Genomic DNA, 22,573 nt, shown 5'->3' on the forward strand with positions numbered 1-22,573 from the left:
AACCATTCAGCTTTACGACAAAATGCACTGGAATTCGTTGCTGTTAAACAAGATTGATCCACCAATCTTCACAGACCATGGAGGGTGTGCTGCCACGCGTCTATAGGAGCCCCCGTCCACCTGTTTCATGAAAGCTCCCAAAGAGCAGCAGAGGAAAGACCACGGATTCAGACTTCTCTTTCTCTTTGTTATCACTATTGGCTCTTGCCTTCACATCCCTCTAACTCGTACAACCATGGCCGCGGGCTTCTATTATTTTGACCAGGTACAGGCTGTCCGGGTTCTTCTGAGTCTCTTTACTGCTTGCCTCCAATTTTGCCCATTCCCTTGTCGTTCTTCTCCTTCGAATTGGTTCCATTCCTCGTCGTGGTACAGGAGTTATCAAACTGTTATCGAGGGCCTGATAGTTGAGATGGCCAGATGGTGAGTGGTGGGTCTCCTTTGTTCTTGTTTTTGGTGGTTCGCTGGTTCTGTACTGTTGGTAGCATGCAATGGAGGCGGCTTCCTCACGCTTTTGTTGCCAGAGGTGGTACTGCGCCTACATCAAGCAAGCGGCAATTGCATTATGGTAGCACCGAGACCATGCTCTGTGACGGCAGCTGTGCTTCCTCAGCTGTCACCATGACCATCCAATGGAAAAAAAAAAGTGGTAATATTGTCAGCAGGAAAAAGAGAATGGTTTTCATCTAAGAAGTGGCTCATTGTGAATTTGTTAAGAAAAATTAAGCGCTTATTTGTTGACATTTAAAAGTTGAGCGGTTATTTATTATTTGGTCAAAACTTAGGTGGTTTTTTTGTATTTGTTTCAAGAAAAAGAAAAAAGCATGGACGAACGAGCAAGGGAAAAGGGACTCGCAAGGTTTAGCGCCCTAACCCTTTGTTTGGTTGGAGGAAAAGGGAGGGAAAAGAAAGGGAAGGAAAGAGAAAGGGAAGAGAAAAGAATGGAAAGAAAAGGAATTAAAAAGCTTGTTTGGAAAAAAAGAAAGAAAAGAAAAGACTAAATAGCACGTGGATTTAGAAAGGAGGAAAAGGAAAAGAAGGATAGTGTGAGAATAAAAAACTTTTTTACTTCTTTTCTTTTCTTTCCAATCCGACCGATTTGGAAGGAAAAAGATTTACACTATACAATTCCTTCATTTCCTTTCATTCTCCTGTAATCAAACACGCTTTGCTTTTTTCCTTCCTTTTCCCTCTTTTTTAATTAGCCAACCAAACAAAGGAGGGATTGTTCAATCCTTCCCTTTCCCTCCTTTCAAACGATGCTGTACAAAGTACTGTTCAGCTTTGCTGATGAAGATTGAAGGATCATGGTAAGGGCCATTGGCGATGTTGATCCTGAACATGCTCACGATTAACTACGTGAGAGGGAGGGTGATGTCATCTCCCGTAACACCGATGAAGCCAAGAGGCGCATATCTATAGTGTCCGCATGCATGAAAAGGGTCCATGTAGAAATGATGCCCTTGCTGCTTCCATTGGCGATGATTTTATAGTGTGCGTTTGTTGAAGACGACAATGTGGTGGTTTACTTGAGAAGTCTGTTGAAGATGACAGAGGTACTGCAGGGAAGTTGAAAAATTTAAGGAAAGCTTTCTTAAATACTACATAAAAAAATCTCTAGGCATAGTAAATTAGTAACAAATAAATAACAAACGCATTTCAATCGAATTGAATTAAAATAAAATTAGTGTTTCATAAATGTTATACACAAAAAGTAGTTTGTTTCAAATACAACTAACATCAAGTCCAGAATTAGTAAAACGATAGGTATGTAGAATCTTCTCCTCTTTGTATCACGCAGTCGATCTCAAGTAGCTCCAGCCCATTCGTCCAAGTCCCACCAAGCGCCTATAAGGAAGCAAGAGCTTGAGAAAGATCTCAATAGAATGGTCGGCAACCCATACTAGCTGGCTAAAAATACAAGGCAAGACAAAACAACGATAAAAGATATAAATAGAGATACCCAACAGTGCATAGAATACCAATAAATCCAAGTATCCAAATAAACTCGAGACACATAAAGACAATAAAGTAAAAGTGCTCATACAGATGCATCATGCATGCAGTCACTATTACACCAACTTGTTGCACAAAGAGGGTAGCTGGAGTGTGCAAGGCTCAATCCGAGGGCACCAGTGGCCGTTGGAATCTTGCTGAAAAATAATATACGCCAAAAAAGAAGAATTCTAGGGTTTCTTTCAACAAGTTTTACAACATGGTTAACGTTTTTCTTCTTCATTTTCTCTTTTGAGCTTCTTGTCAATTTTTGTACTTAATCCTCACCTCCCTTGCTTATTTTCAGTCCCTTTTCCTTCCCTATCAGAAGCAAGTGGGTCCTGCGAATCTGTTTTCCATATCCACAGGAAGGGCAGGCTTGCATGACATTCCCGCCCATCTCTCACTCTCTCTCAAAAAACAGAGGCTGCAGTCTATAGAGATCCCTCCATATTTATTGTGTCGGGGTACACTCTCATTTCTTTTCCGCTTTTCGTACTATTCCACACTGAAAGACAAGGGAATAGGTGCAAAAAGAGATGCGGCTTTGTTTAATCCTTTCTAGGATTTGTTCTATCCTTTGTCAATATATTTATGTGTCCAAGTAGCTACTTTTTCAAGGCCTGCTGTGTCCATCTCTTCATACCAGTGCGACACTGACACCCATGCGAGTGTGCATGAAACATAGATCAGAACTACAACATACTAGCTCAATGAGGGAGAGGTAGACAAATAGGAAACTTGCTCCTTAGTTGTTTTACGAAAGGAACCAGATCAGTGAGGTCATGATCAGTGTGGCCTTGCTCCTTAACTAGACGCAAAAAGGCCACATTAACAAGGCCACACAATACAGACAACAAAATTGTGTCTTGAACAATGAGAACTCACCTGGTGCCTTTGACAAACGACAGTAAACAACCACCAGCAATTCCAGCTTGTCACTAACCCCATGCCATTGAACAAGCATAATTCACGACAAGCTTCCCATCAATCCCAAAATTCTGTGTAGTCAATGCAAATGAATGAAAGTGATTAACCAACAAAACAAAATTCATAAATATATAAACATTAGTATAAATTTCGATTGGCCTGTTGGATGGTCACAAGGCAAGTCAGTGCAAAGATAGTCCCAGTACTATTCTCAGGAATTTCTTGGGAAGGTTTTACAGAAGTTTTTTTTTTTTTTTTACTTTTTTTTTTATGTTGGGAAAATCTCAGAAAGTTAAAAAAGAATGAAGAAAATAAAGTAAAAGTTAATAAAAATTATGAGTTTTCAATACTTTTTTGCAAACAATTGACAAATATTTACAAAAGTTTCTTAAATTATATATATATATATATCTGTGTGTGTGTGTGTGTATGTATATATATTATCATGATATTAGCTAGATATTTATTTTTTGGAGACATTTGGAAAATATTGCAATATCTTGCCAATGTGATCAGCTATCACCAAAACACCAATAATATTAAAATACTTTCACAGATATCGGTGAAATTTGCAACCGATGCAATGCAGAACCCAGTATAATAAGCCTGGCCAGAGACTGCTAAGAAAGGCAGACCCAGAGTTAGCTTGTATAACAGAAAAATAATCTTGGGCCCCTTGATCCCTTGTTTTTGAAATTACCTGAATTTTAAATATCATTGTGCCTCATGCACGAAGTTTGTGAAACATAACGCCATGCTCCTACTAGAAAAACTGGACTTTCTGAGTTGGTTTTAACAAGGGAAGGCAAGCTGCTTGGAAGAAAAACAAAGTTTTCTTCCATTTTATAAAAAATTCTCTTAGGATTTTCCTAGCTGCACATCTGTTTGATTTGATACTACACTGAATAGTTCATCGCAAAGTCACCACAATTGGATGAAAAAGAAACTGCCAATCAAGCAATGCTTAGCTAGAAGCTTACATTGTACAAGTCAATCACCAATTCATCAGGATTTGGGGAAAAGGCGCTGTTGATATAGACAAACTAACGAAAAAACAAAAGAAAATGATGAATTTCCATAATTTAATGCTGTAGATTACACTAACAATAAAACGTCGGAGAGGGAAAGTACAATATCGATTACCAAGCTCTCCCTGTGCAGCTGCTTCCGCAGGAAATCAATTACCTTTGCAAACTTTTCTGTTCCAGTTATCTGTTAATTAAGAAATTCCCATCAGTATTGGCAACTGTTCTTCTTCGTCAGAAAACAAATGCAAATTCAAGAATAGATTGCACTGTCTACAGTTTCATCAAAAGCAACTATCACTTGCCATTTATGTGCTTCAAGCCTTTCCTCCATCAGTAACATGTACGTTCCTAAACATGGTAATTTTAGGGGTATCTTTGCACATACAGTGCTAGAAAATGGTGTTCAAGAGATGTATAGGAAAAAACACACCTAGGCTACCCTCAGGCGTTTTCTTTTTGTTTGTTCTATATTCTGCACTTCTATTAGATTGATCAAGGTGAATTTTTTTTCAGAATCCCTAGTTTGACCAGTTGACCCTTTGTCTTTTCCCTCATTTCCCGTTGGGTAGGACCGCCTAGGTCCAAACGGTCCCTACATAGGTGTTTTCAAGGCCTAGACATGACTTGTGTTTTTAACTACATAGCTTGAGAGAATAATAAAAGAATCCATATAAGATACACAAAGTAAAAGGATAAACACAATAGTGACAAAAGAAAAATGACTTGCCGTCCTCCCTAAACATAAACAAATGAAAGCAAATTGTGTTGGCATATAGCAGCCCCTGCTTATAATTTGCACATGTTTCTAGTTACCAGAACCCAAAGATCCAAACATAGACCAAGAATTAGCTTGACAGGACACACTCTAATAATATTCAAGCACGAAAACAGCAGGATCAGGATGTTGTTTCCTGGTTATCTTTTTCCTTTGTCATAACATGCATGCTGTTGTATCAAACTTCACCTTATGAGCATTTCAGTCTCAAAGAGTTATCCTCTCTAAGGTTGAGTCTGATAAGAGGACTGCAAGATGCCACCTTTTGTTTTGATGTTGAAACAAAACTTCTCTTACTGGGTTTTTTTTTTTTTTTTTGCAAAGTGGAGTTCCACAGTTAAGCAAGTCAACATTCATAAACTAAAAAGAGTATGTTCCGCAGTTGAATAGTGAACCTGTGGTTAGATCCATTCCCTTCACTTAACTTTCCCAAATTTCCCTTCAGATCCAACTTTCCAAACCTAGATATATTAAGATGCTAAGCATGGCTGCAATTGATCCCAAATCTACTTCAGAAGAGCTAACAGACAAAAGGCTAGGCATTTCTAGTTATTGGTGACAGAATAGAAGGAAGTAAAGGACTTCTAGGCCAAGAAAGAATTCCATGTGGAGGAAGTGAAATTACAAGTCAGTTAATAAAACAGTCACACTATGTATAAGGTAACAGACCGTCTCCTTGGATGACAATGCCCAACAAGGGAGACAACAAAATGGTACTTGGAGGTTCTTGGGAAAATGGAAATAGAAGTGTGAGGATGAGAACCCAAAGCAAGTCAAATGTAAAGATGGGAACAACATAATGGTCTGCATATGTGTGCATGAGAGAGGTAACAGGCAACAGATAAACACTTAAGAGAAAAAGAAATGAACTCTCGACCAGCCAAACCTTGAAAAGACAAGGTTCACGAAAATAAATTAGTCGTAAGGGACTAGAACAAAGACCACAGGTATCACACAGGGATCAGTCATTTTGCAACCATATCACATCTTGTAAAATATACAAGGACCATTACCATAAACAATTCCCCACCTTTTGACCTGAAACGAGTAAACTAGATCCTTTTATGTCCCTTTCTTTTAATTCCATGAGTTAGAAACATGGCATCGTCAGCACTTGGATGAACACTACCTTCTTTTCATATTTATTTGGTTGACCAAATAAAAAGAGAGTGACATATGACTAAATTCACATTATTATATGCATAAAAAAAATAAAATGGTACAATAACTATCATCCTTGATTGGGAAGATTTAATCTGAACGAGAGGAAAAGAACAGCAAGTACGAGAACTGAATTACTTGTATCTTATTGAAAACAGAGTATTATTGAAAAAAACTGATTGCAAAAAGATAAATGGTGACAGAGATCCATTGCTTTTGTCTGAATGCCAATGTTCTAGTGCACATGCCATTTTTTATTCATTTTAATCTTAACCCCTCCTAAAGCATATTGTACATTTGTTTGTGATAAAGGAAGATCACAAGGAACTGTTTCATTTGTGTACCACTAAGTCAAGAAATGATCCCATTTAGAATTAATAGCATCAAATTGAAGAAAACTCTAAATAGCAGATATGAATCCAGAATAAAACCATATAAAACAAGGTCAGCAAGTGAGATGTGGATAAGCTTCATTATCAAGAGGAGAATAACTAGATAGGCCTCAAAACGACAGATATGATAACAACATGATTGTCTAGTCAAAATCACCCTTCAGACAGAATTTGTTTTATCACTGCTGCAGCCAATGGCTGAATCTCTTTGACAAAAAATATGTTCTGTTCACATAGAATATGATGTAGAACCATTAAAGAGTTCCTTCCTGATTCACCCTGACAGTCAAATACCTCATTTAAGTTTTTTTGCAATTGATCATTATTTCATGTTCTATTTCACTCCCAAATGAGGTTCTTTTTCACCTTTCCCTCATGGTACCACTTTGCTATCGGTCACCTAGGAGCATTTAGTCTTGCAAGGTGGCCCTCGCTGATTCACACGATTAATCTTGTTCAACTTCAAAGGATTTAAGGTTAGTCATCACACAAGACTTCAAAACTGTGTCACCTCGCTGATCCCTAATTTTTCTACTTGCTACATATTGTATAATATTAACATGATGACTTTGACCTGGATATGTTCAAACTTATTTTCCACACTTGATATATGCATGAAAACGACCTCATGTAGAGCATATCAGATATAATGATCAAGATATCATTGAACATATACGGTAGAATAACTAATGTCTTATAACAGCAGATGAGTATTTACTAAACAGTAAACACATATTACACAAGTATATTTCTTCATTTAGACTAGACAGTAGCGTATAGCACTTCAATTAGATCAGAAAGTACCCTATATTGTGTTATTCTTTTATTTATGCATCCGGTAGAGCTTCTAAGTTCACTTTTTGCATGCTTCTTTTCACTTCACATTTCTCATGTACTTGTTAACGTCTTGTTTCTGGTTTCACGTCGATCTGCTTCTTAGCTTCACTTCCTTCCTTAGCAATCTTGCTAGTCCCTGATTGACAACTCTGTCCAACTAAAAGATCAAAGGGGGCTTCGCTTGTCACTATCAGCACAATCAAGGCATTAAAACTAAACCAACACATCGGATAGCTTAACTAGTTAGAATCCACAGATTTTTGCCTCTGACGGGCATTTTGACAAATGAAATATTGGTAGCACATGTAAACCTTGGAGTAAAATCGTCCAATCTTTCCTCTTACTTCCGTTAGCAATCAAGGTATCTAATATAAAGTCTTTTTTTTTTGTTTCTATTTGCCTTATGCGTAACAGAAATTCCATTCTAATCTCAAAATTCGAGTGGAGAATCAGCACTAGCTACCATCAGATTATTGTGGATATATATATATATATATGTTCCTGTTATTAACAAAATCATAAATTCACTACAAAATTGTATTATTTCCACTAACCGCGCACGTCCCTTATAGGACTGCAAACTGCCCCGAGTCTAGAATACCTTCTTTTGACCCAACAACAGCATTAAAGTGAATGTGAAACAAAAGGATCACAACCGCGGGCATGGTAAAACCAGTTTCTCGAGTTCACTAATCTCACTAAACGCATCTCAAGATTGATCAGAAACATCAATGGAAAAGTACAAACCTCTGCAAGTCTCGTTAAGAAGAAGAAGAAGAAGAAAAAGAAGAAATTCTAGAAGAATATTTACCTTGAATTTGGCTTGTTTGAGAATGGGTGCATCGCCGGTCGCTTTCAGATGAACAACGACTGTAACGAAGAAGAACAACAAGTGGAAAGCGATGACTAAACCTCAGGGAACTGGCAGAGCACAATTAATTAACGATGAACAACGCAAAAAAGAAATCCTAATTTGTCCTAGTTTCCTGGACAATTGGCTGAAAACACCATCTCAAGAAAGGCCCTTTCGATTTCCAAAGCCCCGAAGACTAAGCAGGAGCAAGATTCACGATTCGCACCTTTCTGGACGGGAGCTGCGGGCGACTCCGCCATTTCCCAAAGCCAGAGCTTTCCGTAATCCGCTATGTCCAGGAATTTCCCCGATCGGCTCAAATTAAACCGTGCCGGAATTTCCCTGAAGAGCTTTCCTTACTCCTCGAATTTTACCACTCAAGCAGTGATCGAACGATTTATTTCCTCCGTCGCTCACCGACGTGGACGGTTTCGCGCTCACCAAGTTTTGCTTCCCAGTTTTGGAGATCGTCCCACAAAATGCCACGGATCGGGTTCGAATCGAATATGTCGATTCTCGTTATCTTCGCATGGAATTGGAACATCAATAATACAATACAAAAACTAAACTTGAATTGGTAGGACTTAGGAGGAAGTCCTTCGTATCTTTGCTATAAATAACTGTAACGGTACCGTATCAATCTACTGGTGTATCCGTTTATATCTTCATATTTTTCATATTATCTTCCTTCTTCTCGTTTCCCCTCTTGTGTTCTCAGTTTTATATAATTCCTTGTCAATTTAACAACACACAACCAAACAACACATATATGAATCATGTAATTTGTATCTTTACATGCAAAATTAGGGTTTATGACCCCATATAGTTTCTTTCAACATAATATTTCTTGATGTTCCCAAGGTTCTTACCAAGAACCTCACCCACTTCCACACTGGGTTTGGGCCCCTCGCTCGATGGATCCCAACTCATCATGTCGGACCCCAACTCATCTCCTAACAACAACAAAAATTAAGAACCAAGACAATAAATCAATTAACAAGCTTCTTAATTTACAAGTTATTGAAAATATCTCACAATTTTTAATGCGAAACTAAATTTTTCAAAGTGCTGTGTTACAATTGATCTTAATAAGGTACGCGTGTCAGTGCGTGTTCAACCAACTCTAATATTGCTGTCACGACCTGATTCACTCCCATATTAAGCTTGGGCTCTTGGTTCAATGGATTTCAACCTGACCCTTAATATTTTCGGTTTTCATCTCAAAAATACTTAGAATCATGACAACCAATCATTTAAAAATGTCTCACAATATTCAACAGGACTAAACTTTTCAAAGTTGAACGTTACAAAATTTCTAATATAATGAATTTGTGTCGTAAAATCTTTGAAGATGAGCACACAAATGAAGGAATTTTGTTGCTAAAGGGACGTATTATAAGAATATGATCACCAATACTGTTTGTGCAAGCTCGGGAAACGTGAAACATGCACTTGAAATGCACGATACATGCCCAAAAGACCGTATTCTTTGAACTTACTGGCGTTTACCTCATTAACTTGTTTCCATGGTTAGAATAGCAGTCAGTGTCATATAATGAAGCCAGTAATACAAAGGTTGTGAGAAGCAGGAAAATTATATATGGAATTTTGTAAGATCTACCAACAAATGCTTCTAAGTGGCAGGAAGATAATTTATATATGGAATTGTACAAGATTTATCAAAAAATGCTTCTAAGTGGTAGAAAGATCTGTGAAGCAAAAGATGTTGATGAGGCCAATGACATTAATTTTGACCATTGCATTGGACATGGGACTTTTACCTCATTGGGTAGGTGTCGAGCTAAGATTTTTTTTTTTTTTATTAGGGAGGCCAAACTATAGTTTCAAAATTTTAACAAGAACCAAAATATAATTTTTCAAATTTTTTATATTTAAGCTGAATGAGATTGTTCTGAAACTACCTTCGATGCATAATTTGAGATGGACTGCATTAGGAAGTTATCAAAAATGTCGTTTGTGAGAAGTTCATGCAAATGAGAAGTGTGACAAGGCAGATGAAAATTTTAAGTGTTGAGAAAGATAAAAGTTTGATTCGATCTACTTGTATCGACAATCGTATGAACAAGAACAGTACTCCAACTTTAGGATGAAATGCGAAGGAATTGAGCTAAACCTCCATTGTCAATAGCAGAGCCAACTAACTGCAAGAGAAGTTTCTGAACCCAGAGGGAGGAACACAACCACTTGACTGGTCCTCTACATAAACTGGTTTACAAATTTTGGCTCTCCATTATTGTATAGCAAGTTCAGTAAGTGGTGAGATTTAGTGAGCATTGAGACCAAAGCAGTAGTGGAGGCCAGTGTCCGCTGCTGCGGGCAATTGCCCACACCAGCCCCATACAAATTGCGCTATTTATACATTACTACATCTATAACTTATTTATGTATAAAATGCTACTGCCCCTTGACGAGAAATTTTTGGCTCCGCCACAGCATGAAAGCTTTATCGTCTCCTTTAGTATGATAGACTTCCCGAATGGAGCTTAAAGTACGGCATGCAAAACTAAGAAAAACTCAATTAACAAAAGAAATTAAGTAGGGATTTTGTCTTCCAATATTTCAGCTATCTAACCAAGCCGTCTATATGGTTGAGAGAAAAACAAGGAGAAAAAGATATGAAATAGTACTACATAAACGAAAATATCTATCACCTTTTTTTCCTTGTATTTTCTTTAATCATCCATCATGATAGATCAAACATCGTTAGTTAATGGTTGGGTGGCTCTTAAAAGTTAGTCACCATTCAATTTTTTTTTTTATATCTCTTAGATATCATAAACACCACTATTCAATTTTTCTATAACTTATAAAAACCAGTGTCAATATATACATATATTGAAAAGCTTGAGCCTATCATTTACCTCTTTTGAAGCAAAAGAATTGAGGTATTCTTTTGCATGATTACTCAATTTAAAAGGGGAAAGATAATCAGATTCGGCGATTATCAGAATCAAATCATTGGATCCCCCAGCGGATTTAAGAGTGCCATGGGTCAAACTTTTAACTGTTTTAAAAATATTTCAAGAACTTGTAAATTTATATCTGTGTGTTTTATTCACGATTAAAAAAAAAGTTGCTCCCTTAATTGCTGCAGCCAATTTCCAAATATTACTTTAAATTTATTTACTGAATCTGCAACCGTACTCGGTTCAACATAAATAATGACAGGCAACAACTCAGATAAAAAACATTGCCTCAAAAAATAGATAAAAAATTGACCTACATGACTATAGGTCGACGTGACTATACGTCAACAGCACACCAAGATGAGCAATGCAAGATCAGCAAAACAGGAAAATGAAAAAAATAAGGAGTTGAAGAGGCTGACGAATCCACAGCAAAGCAAGAAAAAACAGCACAAGATCCACAAAACAACTGATAAATGAATCATCAAATAGTGATATATATAAATGAATCATCAATGAATCATCAAATAGTGATATATATAAACGAATCATCTATTATTATATATATATATATATATATATATATATATATATATATATATATATATAACCCACAACAATCGAATGAGCGTCCTGTCCAACTGGATACACTGTCTTTTTTGAGCAGAAAGAAAACACTAACTACCAACTAAAGGAAATGGAGAGAGGTTTCCGGAGCCGATACAATCCAAATCCCAGGAAAAGTTCGATCCGTTTGCACAAGCAGCGTTGGGGAGTCTAGTTTTGTCAATGGCGGTCAAAAGTGAGGGGTATTTTGGACAATGGTGGAGGCGGTGATTGCTTCCGTTCCCTTACGTGGTACGAATTCGCGTTCTTTGAAAAGGGGGGGAGAGGAAGGAAGGTTGAAGTGGGACCCACAGCAGCAACCGCGTGGGTCCGGCTGACGCTCTTTAGGTTGGGGGGAGAAGGTGGGTCCCACTACACAGCATAAATTTAGGGCGGGGTCTCGGGTGCTTGCCGGGCCCACCGAGGAAACCGCCTCCTTCTCTCGACGACGATGAAGAAGAGAGAAAATAATTATTTTAAAGAAAAGACGGCCGATTCTATGACGTGGACTGCCCCGGCTCGGCTCGGCTCTTGCTAGTTTCCACTCGCTCTCAAACCCCCAGCCCCCATGCTCACCCCTCTCGAGCCGCTGTTCCAGGAACGGACTCGGGGTTCCCCGCCCGATTCAGAAAAAAAAACGTGTCGGTTTTGTTCTGGAAAACTTCGTTCCCGGATCCAGAAGCATGTTATCAAATCCAGCGATCCGATTACGATTCCATTAAGTTAAAAGATCTAGATTGGCGTTTATATGACTGAATCCGAAGAGGATAGAAGACGGATCCGGATTTTTTGTATTGGTTGGACACTGCTTTTCTTATCCGAACCTGGTTACCATGTGTCCAGCCAACGAAGGTTCAGTAGAGGAAAAAACCGGGTCCACGTACTTCCGATCCGCACTACGAGACAGGAGCGCAAATTGGCAACATTTTAGAACCGAAGATTTGTCCTGAATTTCAGACCAGTTCTTTTATTCTGGATCTGTGTTCATATGTGGACAAGTTGGTGCCTTTTTTTCCCTTTGCGCGTGAAAACTAAAGAGCCCGTGCTTTGAATTTTTTATTGTAACATTAATAAATCTTACGTTAACTTTGAATTATGGTTGTAATAAAGCCCCTTTTTTATATATAGTTGAGACCTCATACCTCCACTATGGATCAAATTATAAAAACACGAAATTCATGGACAAGGTTTCGGTGATTTAGTTGGAAAATTGTAAAAAATAAAGAATTTCAGATGTGAGAAAAACAAAGGAAATATTAAAATTATGTCTGAAAACTTCTATAGAAAGAATACATTAAAGCATCAATGAACCAATGGATCCTTCTAGAGAAATTTTCATTTTCAGGCACATTTTTTTGCTATAATGTTCATATAAGCATGCATAGTTTGTGATTTGTTAAAAAAAAAAAAAAGCAAACCGAAAAATGAACATTTCTGTTCTTTCATATGATATAATAACACTGTGATATTTTTTTTAGAATGGTTGACAATTGGACTAAGACATAAAATTAAAAAATAAAAATTTAAAGACAGATGAACATGACAAAACAATATCAGAAGAGAGAAGGTCCGTCGAAAAGTCATACTAGAAGACGGGATGTTGTTAAGATTTTTATCATCTTGTGAAACCGATGGAGATTGACAGATAGCTCCGATCTCAAATTCAACATATTCAATCACTAATATTCCTTCACTTTATAAGAATCCATTTTCGTAAACAGCCACAATTAGAAAAAGGAAATCTATTTCTTACCATTATTTAATTATTCATTTAAATCCAACATTCTTAGCAAGATGTAACAAATTCAAGTATATATATATATATATATATATATATATATATATATTCTGCAGTTATTTTGATCAAGTATCTTGGCTGACCCGGGCTTTCTTCGAGCTTTTTTTTTTTTTTTTTAAATATGAGAGTTAGGGTTGAGGAGCCGGGGCAGGGCGATGGGCTTAATCATGGTTAAGCCGAGCCGATTGAGCGGCGGCTAAGACTAGTCTGCACGGCTGTTGATGAGCTGTCATATTTATCAATAAAACCCAGGAAAGCGGACAGGAGTTCCTCACTCTTCATCCCCCTTTGGCGCGCACTAGTTCTTTTGCTCCATACGCCGGATAAGTTGTCTATTCTAATCTTCCGGCGAAGAACGACGTGGATTGCTTCATCCGGATGCGGAGTTTCTGTTTCTGGTAAGTATGCGGAATTCTCCGGCGAGATTTTTGTGCAGTTCTTGCGTTTGATGTTCGAAATTCACGAAACTCTCGGCAATGGCGTCGTCCGGCCGAACGATCGCATGCCGGCAAGTCTAGTGTTCCATCCATCGCGTTCTTTGCTCGCTTCAGTCGGACTGTTAACTTTTCGGGTTTCGATCGCGGCCGGTTTTTGCGGTTCCGATGGCCGGAGATTCCATGCGCGAGACGCCGAGAGAAATTTCCCTCTTTCTAGGGAACGAAATGACGGAACTATCCACGTACTGCTCGACCTTTTGAATTCTAAAGTAAAAAAGTTTCGTCACTCTGGTTAAGCGAAAGGATAATCTGGTCCTTTTCTTTGCCAGGGCTGTCCTAGCCCTTTGTTATTTTGGTGGACAATACCGACTGTAAGAATAGCCAAAAGATGCATGGACTTTTTTGAGGGAGAGGGACAGAGACTATTCCAAATTGTGTGTTGACAAATTTTGGTTTGTCAGCAGTCCCATTTCATCCTGTTTCCCCACGTTATAGACGAGGTTTCACTCTTCAGAACGACGCTCTCCTTCCCTTCCTGTCCACCTATGTGGTCAAGCTTGAATAGCGACTTCATTTTCTGCTGTCTCCGTGTGCTACCAGTCCATCTGTCCATTGGCTTCATTTTTCTTGACTAGCGTGCAGTCCGCAGAAACAGTAGGATGGCCGAGAAGTCTCCCTAAGGAAGTGCATCCAAAACCCTCGTATGTGGAAAAACCGATCGAACATTCTTGTGCGACTTCTTTACCGCCACTTTACATCTCAACCGTTGGCTTATATGGACGGACGGTCTATATGGAAACTGCATGGCGGCTATTCACACACCTTCGTTGAAAGTCCCAAACTTTAGAGGGAAAGGGTACTGCTTCTTCACAGCCGCTATTGCACGGAGACGGAAGTGAGGAAAATTTCCCTTGCACCGTATATTGTTGATGTTTTGGTTTCCATCTTCATGAATTTACATCGTGGTTGCATGTGTATTTTTGTGTGTACATGTGCATAGGCGTATGTCTGCATGAAATGTAGAAGGGTATCGGCTTTTTGCCTGCTTGGATATGTCATATGTGTGGTGCAACTAGCACATTCGGTGTTTGTCCAGTACCTGTAGGGACTGTATCACGGCAATAGTAGCATTCCAGATAGCTGAAGAGTTAAGACGACCTGTGAATGTGATACCAAGGTGGAATTTGTTGTCATGATGTTACCTACTAACTAACAAATACAGATCCCTCCCGCTTAGGCGAAAATCATTGCATGATTTCATTTATTTACTATTTTAATCAACTAATTCGTCTGGGAAATCATTTTATATTCTATTGTGCTTTAGAAGTACCATCAATTTATGCAGAACCTACGCTATATTTTTTTCCTTGTCCTTTTTTTAAGAAAGTATATTGTATTCTTGAATCATTATGCCTATTGGTTAATCAGTGTCGTTCTTCTTGGTGCGTAAGTAGATTCGGAGATCGCAGCGTATGATTGGCCATTGCCTAAAATCTGATTATTTACTTAATCAACTCCACCCAGGTGCAAGCTGACTTCAGATTGCACGCTAGAATACATCTTTCGGTCGTCAACACGAGAGAGAGAGAGAGAGAGAGAGAGAGAGAGAGAGAGAGAGAGAGGGAAATTTTCTCCATTGATTTCATAAAGCGGCCGAACATATTGACCTATGTCTTTAAATAATGGGGATCGTTCACCAAAAACTGTTTCATTGTTTCGCATTGTTTAATTTGCTTAGTACGAGCATGCTGGTGAAGGTCTACCTACCAATAGTTTTCTTTTTCTTGCCTGAAGTTGTATGCGTTCAAAATTCTCACTGGATGAGATGTCTGATGAAACAATGCCTGAAAAGATGTGAAATGTCAAGCGCCAGTATTTATGAGTTTCCCAATGTTCATTCCATGAATGAATATATAGATCCATCTAACTGGATGGGATGAAGATGGGTCCATGGCCCTGGCGCCCACCTGTGCAGCTTGTAAGCAGCATTCGCACGATCATTCTAGCTATCCACCAAGCAGAGCCATGTGGGTCATATTCTGTTGGGTCTGCCCCAAGAATGTGTATGCAAATGGAAGGACAGAATCTGGCCTTCCCCACACCCAGCTCTGGAAGCCCCGTCCAGCCTGTGCTTCGCCTCGTCTCTTCTGCCTTGCTAGCATTGTTCACATGACAAACAGAAGTGACTTATTTTGCAAGGGGCGTTTCAGTTGATGATGAAACATTATGAACCCATCCACTGCATTGACGAGCTTTGGCTTCCAATTTTGCATAATAATGAAAGCTGGTCTCTGCTTCTTTTTTTGTGCAGCGGAAGTCAAACTTGAAATTAAAAGGGGCAGAAAGTTGCAGCCGATGACAGAGCTCAAGAGGAGAGCCTCATCTCTTGAAGGAGGGGCCAATAATTGCGATGCCATAAAGAAATATAGGACGGAGGGGGCCATGCCTAGAGCTTCTATAAAGGTTCGTGTAATTAATTCCCCCCTTCCTCTTCTTTATCATCCTTTCTATTTTTCCTTTCTTCTTTTGTTGTGTCTGGCAAAATTCAACAAGTGGGTAGCTCAGCTACGTTGTCTACGTAATAATGTGTGGTTCGCTTGCTTTCTTCCTGTGGACTTTAATAATCCGGATTGCATGCTGGTGTGAGGCCTCCAATTCCAATTAGTCTCTCTGAGTTGGATCCGTACCTAGTCTGGCACTCGGGCCTTGTCCCACCAAGTGGGCCCGAAAGCATGTTGAGTCGAGTTGGGTCAGATGGAATCGGAACCCTGCTTTGGCCCCTGCGATTAGTCGTTCTCTCTTATCCTCTTCTTTATGTTCTGTTTATCTGGATTCGGACCCACCCCACCGCCCATGTCCAACGCGTCCAACTAACCTTGTCTTGAGCGATGGATCCCTTTCGGTTCGCTCCTTATTTATGGTCTAGATTGTAGGCCACTCTACGGAAGTTATTCATATATTTATCTCTTCTTCACGCGGGATCCGTATCCCAGTCATAATATCGTCAAACTGCCCATTTGTTAGATCCCGACTTTCAGTCCGGATCATTCGCATCATAATTGATTATGTCCCGAATTCTTTGGGCATTTCATTCTGAAAAGAAAAATGATGGCAGAAAGGATCCAGCGGAAGTATTAGTTGCCCGGAACTTGTTCCTTCATTTTAAATGATTTTTTTGGGTGTTCTTTTCCTTTCAAATTTGAACTGTAAGTGTGAATGTGATCTTAATGGTTCAAAACCTTTTAAAACCGTTTATTGGATGACTGAATGAAAGCTTGTAAGAATGAAAATGTGGTGATATATCATTTCTCAAATATTATAGGCTATGGAATTTTATTTGTAGATTTAATCCAGTAATACACTTACTACCTTTTGGAAACATTGAAAAAGCACATAGGATTGTTGCACAGCGTGACTCATTGCATCATGTCTCCAGTAAAGAAGGTAATCCGTATTTTCTTTTGCCAAATGGTGCCTTCTTCGTTGTTGTTTTGTAAAAGTAAAGCCAAAAGATTAGGTGCACGTTGCAGCTTTCTGGTGCAATAATAGTTCAAGAATCCATAATGCATTTCTAGGCTTTAACCATGTGACGTAGATTTCGTTTAGAACTTGGAAAATCGACTTAAAGTTATGGTCTGTGAAATGTAGCTACACACAAAGTTTCTTCAATTGCCCATTTTTACTGTCTCGAACTTTTCTCGAACAAAAAGGAACCTACAGTATGCTGTATGCGTTTGAAATGAAAGGTCCCTATCATAATGGCATCTAAGATTGTGCGTCGTTCTTTATTCCCATGATGGCAGTTGAATGGTGTCCGCCCTTACAGGTAATGACAGTCGAGGGCATTGGAATTATTCTTCTATCCTCACTTTGGTAACATTTTACTATTGTTATCAAGTGCAAGGATATACGAATAACCTTAATCATCTGCCGTGCTAAAGGTATGACCAGGGTTGGCTAAACATATCTTCCAATATTAGAGCTCCTGGATTTGGAAACAGTATATGTGAAGAAAAATTATTTAAGTGTTTTCGAAATTTTAATCATATAGATACAACAATCATATTTGAGAGCCTACAACAATATGTTTGGATGAGATATTGTGATTAATTCATAAAACTTAATATATTTTAGAGTAGCAATTTGTTTTATTCTTAGAAGATCTTGTTTTTTCACATCCAAATGAGCCAGTTGTAAATTTCTTAAAAGTTTTTGAGGATACCGCCAAAACGACAGCTAGCATGTTGATCTCGAACAAGTTTTCTGGAATACATTGCACCGGAACCATTATCCGAATTGTGCATTTCTATGGTGAAGTTCATGTTCCCATTTTCCAAGTAAGTGAAGAGGTATTATTGTCATTTCTTTCATTATTGAGCTTACATAATGGTACCGGTTCAATGCTCTAAATCCTGCTTCCCGATATTGTTTCTACAATGTGAAATCTACGTGTTCTTTTTCATAGGGAAAAAGCGCATCACTGTTATTCATCATTTAGCATTTGATCTAACTTCTAGGATAATTGCACGAGTGTTTATTTTCTATTGGTATTATTACTTCTAAGGCAATCTGCGGTAAGGTGCCCTTGTTTTACCGTCAACAAAAATGTACCTCATACCTGAGTTTATAAACAACGGGCAGGCCGGAAATAAAAATATTCTTTTCATATAAAACCCCTCAGGCCGAGGGCTAGATTGACATGGAAGCCCCACGAAACAGAAACTAACAAATTGCAAAGCACAAAAAAATTGAATTGAGTCAGTCAGGTTGCTGATGCAGTGAATCGGCCAATTTATTAATTTTGAATTAGGTATAAACGAACCTTAGGCTTAAGATTCATATTTTTGTTCTAGTTTGCTACTATTACAGCCATTGGCCAAAAATGCCTGCAAAAGTAAGCCCTTTATAGTTAGATACCACTGGAAAAGACGATTAATTTCATCGTGTTAAGAGGAGGGTTTGTCTTTGATTTCATTGAATAAAAAAAACATGAATCGTTTACCACTAATTAATTGTGTCATCTCAATTTCTTGACTCTTCCACCACATTAAAAAGAACGTTGACAGAGAAAATACTCAAACGCAAGGTATGGTAACTCATAAAAAATGTCTAGCAGTCTAGGTCAGATGAAGATGGGGCCGCAGCCGTGGTCTGTACGGTTGTAAAAGAAATAATTAGTTCTTACTTCCTAGTCTTCCCCATTTTTCTAGTGCTTGATTTCCCGCTGCTCGTATTTTAATCGCCTATTGGTATTTGGCAACCGTGCGTGGAACCATCATCTATTAGATGACGGCCGGGCTTATATACGGTGAGACATCTTCTCTGGGAATATCTGTATTAATTTTAAGACGGGTTGAGTGGATGCAGGCAAGGAATGAAAAATTCAGCGAGAAGATCACGGCCCTCCAGCAACTCGTTTCTCCCTTCGGCAAGGTACGTTCGGTGCTTCTGCTTTTACCTTTATTAATTAGCTCTTTCAGGTCGAAGCGGCCTATGTTTGAAATGTCGTGCATGTGAGTCTGTGACGTGTTCGGGTGCTTGAATATACAAAAATGACCCAAGAAAATTTTGAGTACAGAGAGAAAATTCTATGCGGATAAAAATGAGGTAGAACGTTGGCTCATACGGGTCTTTTAGAGAATTTTTTCTTTTAAAATTGTACTTTTAAGTTGACATGTATGCGTGTGTTTTTTTCAATAGAAAAATGTCGCTGTTTGGCCGATCTTTTAGTTACGGTCATCAAACGATACTCAAGAAGATAGAGAGCGTTAGTTGTCTGATTTTCTTGTGCTCGCTGAATAATATCACTAGCAGTGTTGAGTGATATAGTTCAATGGGCATCGACTCTTGGGGTTTGCATTGCACATGTATCAGTAACGCTGGAAAAACAACGTCAAAGAACACTAGATTATTTGTTTCATTAGATGTAGACATGCTTTGATCTGGCATCGGTAATATTGCTAAGTACGCATGAATGAACTCGTAGACGATCCATCGCTTGTATCACCAAAAAGAGACTTGTTCAAAGTCCAAACCTATGGCTTCACCAGTTCCATGGGAGAGATTCTTATGCTAATTGCTAGGGTTGATTTATAAATGTTAGTGCGAGAAAATTGTGTGTGTGTGTATCTGTGAGGTTTTTGAAGATTAGTGTACTAAGTGTGCATCACCATGAATTATTTGCAACAATGATCAGATATAATAAGTGTGCATCACCATGAATCATTGCAACTATGATCAAACCATTATTAGATGAGTTACAAACACGTACATGTGGATTCGTTTTTCAAATGATAGTCACCTTTTTTTATTCCGACATTTTTGAACCCTCCAGGCTCCATGTCTATTTGTGCAGTTATACTGTACGAGGAATACTTAGAAATTAAAAACCACTAGGCAATCAAACAGTCGAACGGGCAAGATTCATTTTACAGTAGTCCAAATACAAGGAGACAGAGTTCCTTTTTTTGCATATTACATGAATCATTAAAAACTTGACAAGTTTTAAATATTATAGTTGATGTTCACCACAAACGAAGTCAGGAAGCTGTCATTGCACTAATGAAAGTATTAACAACTAAATGAAAAACTCATAGAGGTGTCTTAAAGATTAGGATGGCATCTATCCCTTCCCTTGTTAAAATGACTATGGCACTGGATCTGAATAATGGAAGTCCTTTTGATTGTGAAAAGGCTAATGTCTGGTCTCTGCCGGTATAAGAGCCTGACATCTCCCGTCAGTGTTGGCACAATTCATAGTCGGTTGGGCCTAGCTGGCTTCCGTTAGGTCAGTGACTGGCATAGAAATTTTGCTTTGAAGGGCACAGACATATTTAGGGCCAATCAATAACATATGTGAACCATATAAAAGTGCAGGGTAAAAAAAAAAATTGTAAATGAACATCCAACAGTCTTTATTTGTCTACGAGAAAAAATATTTACTCACCAACAATAAAAGAAGTAATCAAGCGATTTTTGTGGAATATAAACTCGACTGCCAAATCTTATGAAAACATGACAGCCACGGTGCCTCTTATTCGAAAAGGTAAATGATATATATGTCTTTTATGTTTTTGAATTAAATTTGAAAATATCTTCTAAAACAAAAATTAGAGAAAAACTTGAGAAAGTTAGAGAACATCTTAAATTTTAGAGTGGCACTTACATTGTGTCCTTTTTTGAAATTGAATCCAAATTCCGGGGTACGCAATTGCCCTCCCTGAGCGAAATGCAGCTTTGCCACAGAGTAAGAGTCAGGTTGAGGTGGTTGAGGTGCGCATGTTTGATTTTTGCGGCTCCCGGGCATAGTTTTTTATCCTACCGGTTTCCTACTTGATTAATATTTGACTACTCCGCATCTGTAGGTACTTGACGCCTTTTTTGCAAGTTTTATAGCAACATATTCTAATGCTTGTTCTTGATGTTGTGCATGTCACAGACGGACACAGCTTCGGTTCTTACGGAGGCCATGGGATACATCAAGTTCCTCCATGACCAAATACAGGTTTCTCTTCATCTCCGAACTAGCCCCTGAATTTTATTCATAGGACAGTAATTCAAAGGCTTGAATACAGGATATTGCAGCCAAATTTTGATCCAATTAGTCGGATAAAGTAAGAAAATTCAAATCCGATTAGTAACTCGAATTCAAATCAGCATAGAATTTTCACACTGAATATTTGAATCCTATTTCATGTAAATGACTGAACTAAAGTCTGTGTATTTTGCACATTTAAATCCAAAATTCGACTCGAAGTCTGGATAGGCAGTATCTAGTTGGCTGGACGGAGTCTGCAACGACCGGATGTGGTCTGACTCATGTCTTCATGTTCTTTTGCCATGGAAAAGAAAGGAGGCTTGTTCGACACTTTTATTTCATCGGCTTTGTCAATATAATATTTTCTTTTATTTTTTACCATTTTAGGTTTTAAGTGCACCATATCTGCGGGGAACTCCGGTGGAACAACTACAGGTAAGGGATCTGTGTTTTCCATGTTCATCGAGTAAGATTCTTTTTAACTTCGAAGGTGGTAGTCTCTCGATGCCTGGCTGCGTGCAGTAAGTCGAGGCTTAGAGTTGAATTCCCCAATTTTCCCATTTGCCAGTAAAACCCAAAAGTACGCATTACCATCTTTCTTCTGGCCCTCCCGCCCATGACCTTTGTAACTTTACGGTTTTCTCTAAGTATAATATAAAAAATGATATCCTGCTTTGCATTTCTTGTAGGCAATAGATTGCTCGTTGAGAAGCAGAGGCCTGTGCCTTGTGCCCATCTCTTACACCCTCAATGTGGCGCAGAGCAATGGAGCAGACATCTGGGCACCTGTCATGGCAAACCCTAAGTTTTGACGTCATCAACTTCCGTAACCTGCGTATTCAATAAGTTAATCTTTAGTGTTTGGTGAGTGGTCAGCAAAAGATTGGAAGTAGTTAGAGAAATTGGGAGCACCTGAAAAACGGATAAAGAAGTGAAGATGGCAACTAACAACTGAAGGGTAATCCAATGCATTGTGTGTCCGAGCTGATAAAATAAGTTTGAAGAGCCAGGAGTGGTTCTCGGCGATTTTTGCGGCTGACAGAAATGTTACTAATCCAACTAAGAAGTACAACTTTGATCTTAATATGTGGAAATAGTTGAAGGGGGTTATTGTTTTACTAGATATTGTATTTAGTAAGATTCGTGTATGTAATGCATGTACTCATGTAACAATATCTCTTTGTATATAGGGGAATATGATCCTTAAAAGGGTTCTGCTTTCTCAACCACAGACACGCGACACACACAAACACGTGACTTTTGAACGGAATCCTCAAATCATATCAAAATTTTCTCC

General features: G+C 38.5%; 2 protein-coding genes across 9 annotated transcripts; one reads left to right on the forward strand and one right to left on the reverse strand.

Annotated features, from left to right (window-relative positions):
- Positions 1-148: 148 nt before the first annotated feature.
- On the reverse strand, positions 149-8,523 carry LOC116250273 (ubiquitin-like protein ATG12). 8 transcript variants are annotated; one of them, XM_031623884.2, is made up of 6 exons: positions 8,198-8,520; positions 7,930-7,988; positions 4,057-4,137; positions 3,906-3,968; positions 2,884-2,996; positions 1,647-1,907 (listed from the first exon to the last, which is right to left on the reverse strand). In XM_031623884.2, exons 1-5 carry the CDS (start codon positions 8,229-8,231, stop codon positions 2,937-2,939), a joined length of 297 nt encoding a protein of 98 aa, XP_031479744.1. In that variant the 5' UTR covers positions 8,232-8,520; the 3' UTR covers positions 1,647-1,907; positions 2,884-2,936. The 8 variants fall into 8 exon arrangements, with proteins under 8 accessions (XP_049932699.1, XP_031479744.1, XP_031479742.1 ...); XM_031623882.2 differs by having other exon boundaries at positions 1,647-1,911; positions 8,198-8,518; XM_031623881.2 differs by having other exon boundaries at positions 1,647-1,848; positions 8,198-8,513.
- Positions 8,524-13,577: 5,054 nt separating this feature from the next.
- Positions 13,578-22,498, forward strand: LOC116250513 (transcription factor bHLH154-like). The gene is made up of 6 exons (XM_031624182.2): positions 13,578-13,700; positions 16,051-16,202; positions 19,107-19,172; positions 21,178-21,243; positions 21,664-21,711; positions 21,966-22,498. The coding sequence occupies exons 2-6, from the start codon at positions 16,095-16,097 to the stop codon at positions 22,086-22,088; spliced, it is 411 nt and encodes a 136-aa protein (XP_031480042.1). The 5' UTR covers positions 13,578-13,700; positions 16,051-16,094; the 3' UTR covers positions 22,089-22,498.
- The last annotated feature ends 75 nt before the right edge of the window (positions 22,499-22,573 follow it).

This window comes from Nymphaea colorata, chromosome 3 (assembly GCF_008831285.2).
Source record: "Nymphaea colorata isolate Beijing-Zhang1983 chromosome 3, ASM883128v2, whole genome shotgun sequence".
NCBI lineage: Eukaryota > Viridiplantae > Streptophyta > Magnoliopsida > Nymphaeales > Nymphaeaceae > Nymphaea > Nymphaea colorata.

Excerpts from the sequence above, each read along its gene's own strand:
- LOC116250273 (XM_031623884.2), bottom strand. The coding sequence starts at position 8,231 with ATGGCGGAGTCGCCCGCAGCTCCCGTCCAGAAAG. Across the intron at positions 3,969-4,056 it reads AGAGCTTGGTAATCGATATT|TTTGTCTATATCAACAGCGC; the intron begins GTACTTTCCCTC and ends TTTTTTCGTTAG. Across the intron at positions 2,997-3,905 it reads TGGTGATTGACTTGTACAAT|AATTTTGGGATTGATGGGAA; the intron begins GTAAGCTTCTAG and ends TTGACTACACAG.
- LOC116250513 (XM_031624182.2), top strand. The coding sequence starts at position 16,095 with ATGACAGAGCTCAAGAGGAGAGCCTCATCTCTTGAAGGAGGGGCCAAT. Across the intron at positions 19,173-21,177 it reads TCGTTTCTCCCTTCGGCAAG|ACGGACACAGCTTCGGTTCT; the intron begins GTACGTTCGGTG and ends TGCATGTCACAG. Across the intron at positions 21,244-21,663 it reads TCCTCCATGACCAAATACAG|GTTTTAAGTGCACCATATCT; the intron begins GTTTCTCTTCAT and ends TTACCATTTTAG.